The 1,768-nt window shown below is 35.7% G+C and overlaps 1 protein-coding gene across 1 annotated transcript in view; it reads left to right on the top strand.

Moving 5' to 3' along the window:
* The window catches only part of LOC113040792 (carcinoembryonic antigen-related cell adhesion molecule 1-like), a 21,826-nt gene extending 20,976 nt beyond the window's left edge, over positions 1-850 (top strand). The window contains exons 6-7 of the mRNA XM_026199043.1: positions 340-502; positions 723-850. Coding sequence (XP_026054828.1) covers positions 340-502; positions 723-850 — 291 coding nt within the window. The remainder of the gene's footprint in view (positions 1-339; positions 503-722) is intronic.
* Positions 851-1,768: the final 918 nt, after the last annotated feature.

Below are 1,768 nucleotides of genomic sequence, written 5' to 3' on the forward strand. Positions count from 1 at the left end.
TACATAAATACATACATAATATATACATTATAGACTATATACACATATAAATATATAGATATCAGCAAAAAATGTGTAACCTATTGAAATTTTATTTTAAAAAAAAACTACATATTTACGGACTGTGAACAGCATCATACAGGATGCTGTCACTGGCCTTTGACATCCAAGAGCTGCATAACATTGTGGACAGAATGAGCACGTCTTTCATGGGGATTTTGAGGAGGCTGATGCAATGGAGGTAGTGGAAGCAGCTTTTCTTCTTGTAGCTGGCACAATAGATGGCTGTCACATACAAATTGAACCACCAGCAAAAGAAGCCCAATGTTATTTCAACAGGAAGTGGTTTCATTCTGTTCAGCTGCAGGTCACCACCAGGAGAAGTACCTTGATATGTTTGTTGAGTATCCCGGGTCTGTGTATGATGCCATGGTGCTGAAGAACAGCTCTATTTACACTGGAGGCCTGTATCCACCTGCAGGAAAACACATTCTGGGAGATGGTGGGTATCCTTGTTTGAGTGCACACATCTGCCTCATCACAGCATATAGAGAGCCTGTAGAGAATCCTGTACAGGTTTGATTCAACACCAATGATGCTCGTGCAGAGAACATTGTTGAGAGAGCCTTCAGGATGATGAAGACCAGCTGTGCTCCATCTTCTTCTTCAAGGCCCTGGAAGTGAGTCCTGTCTTTGTGCAGATGTTGTTGCATGCTGTGCAGTGCTCCACAACCTCAGTCTTCTGAATGAGGACATTGTTGATCCAGAAGTTGTGGAGGATCATGACGATGATACACTGGAACCCCAAAACACAGAAGCCAGCACAGGAGAGATGTGTGGGACAATCTGAGCACAGCTGTGTCACAGCAGACGACCGTGTGCAGCTCTTCAAGAGCAGGATTACCTGTAGGACAAATGAACAGGTTAAAACTCTGCAAATCAGTTCATGTTCTCATATTGCTATTGTTTAAGCTTGTGTAAGTTATGAAGGTAATTTTAAGACTGTCAAATCGAGATATACATATATTAGTTATTTGAGAAATATACATATAAATATATATACTATAAAATCAAAAATATGTATAAATACACATGTAAATATTTAAATTTAAACATGTGTATTTATATATACACAAATATATTACACTCATAACTGGGAATTCATATTTCAGTTATTTGAAAATCTTGCAACATATCACATAACATATCATACCAACATATTTACAACAAGTTTAATTTTACAATATGTATTACTTTATCCCTGGGGTAAATTTTAGATTTCCACTGTTTTTCACTCATTTTTGATACTCAAATGTAAAGTCCTCATCTACATATACAGTTACTGAACTGAAGCTGCTAACGTTCATTTTCCTGACATTATTATAAAAACGTCTAAAGAAATTCCCTTTTGGTGTTGCTTTAAGCTCTATTAAACTACTTTATGAAAATGTTAATGTGGTTTTTTCTTAAGCTTTGTGCTCTTATCCATATAGAAATGAAAAATAAATAAATAAATAACAATTTTAAATGTGACCTGGTGTATGGGTATTTCTCTAAAGTATGGCACCCATTCTCAAGACAACATTCTTCAGATGTTAAGATGTTGCTCATTTAAAAAACAACTGCAAACTGCTACAAAATCAGTGCACAAAACTGCTTCAAAAGTTACTTGCTATTAAGCACTTTGCAACTGACAAAATGGCAACTGGAAATACCTGGAAATTCATATTATAATTTAAAAAAAAACACAGCATAAATCAGTGATGAT

Source organism: Carassius auratus, chromosome 22 (assembly GCF_003368295.1).
Source record: "Carassius auratus strain Wakin chromosome 22, ASM336829v1, whole genome shotgun sequence".
In the NCBI taxonomy this organism is placed as follows: domain Eukaryota; kingdom Metazoa; phylum Chordata; class Actinopteri; order Cypriniformes; family Cyprinidae; genus Carassius; species Carassius auratus.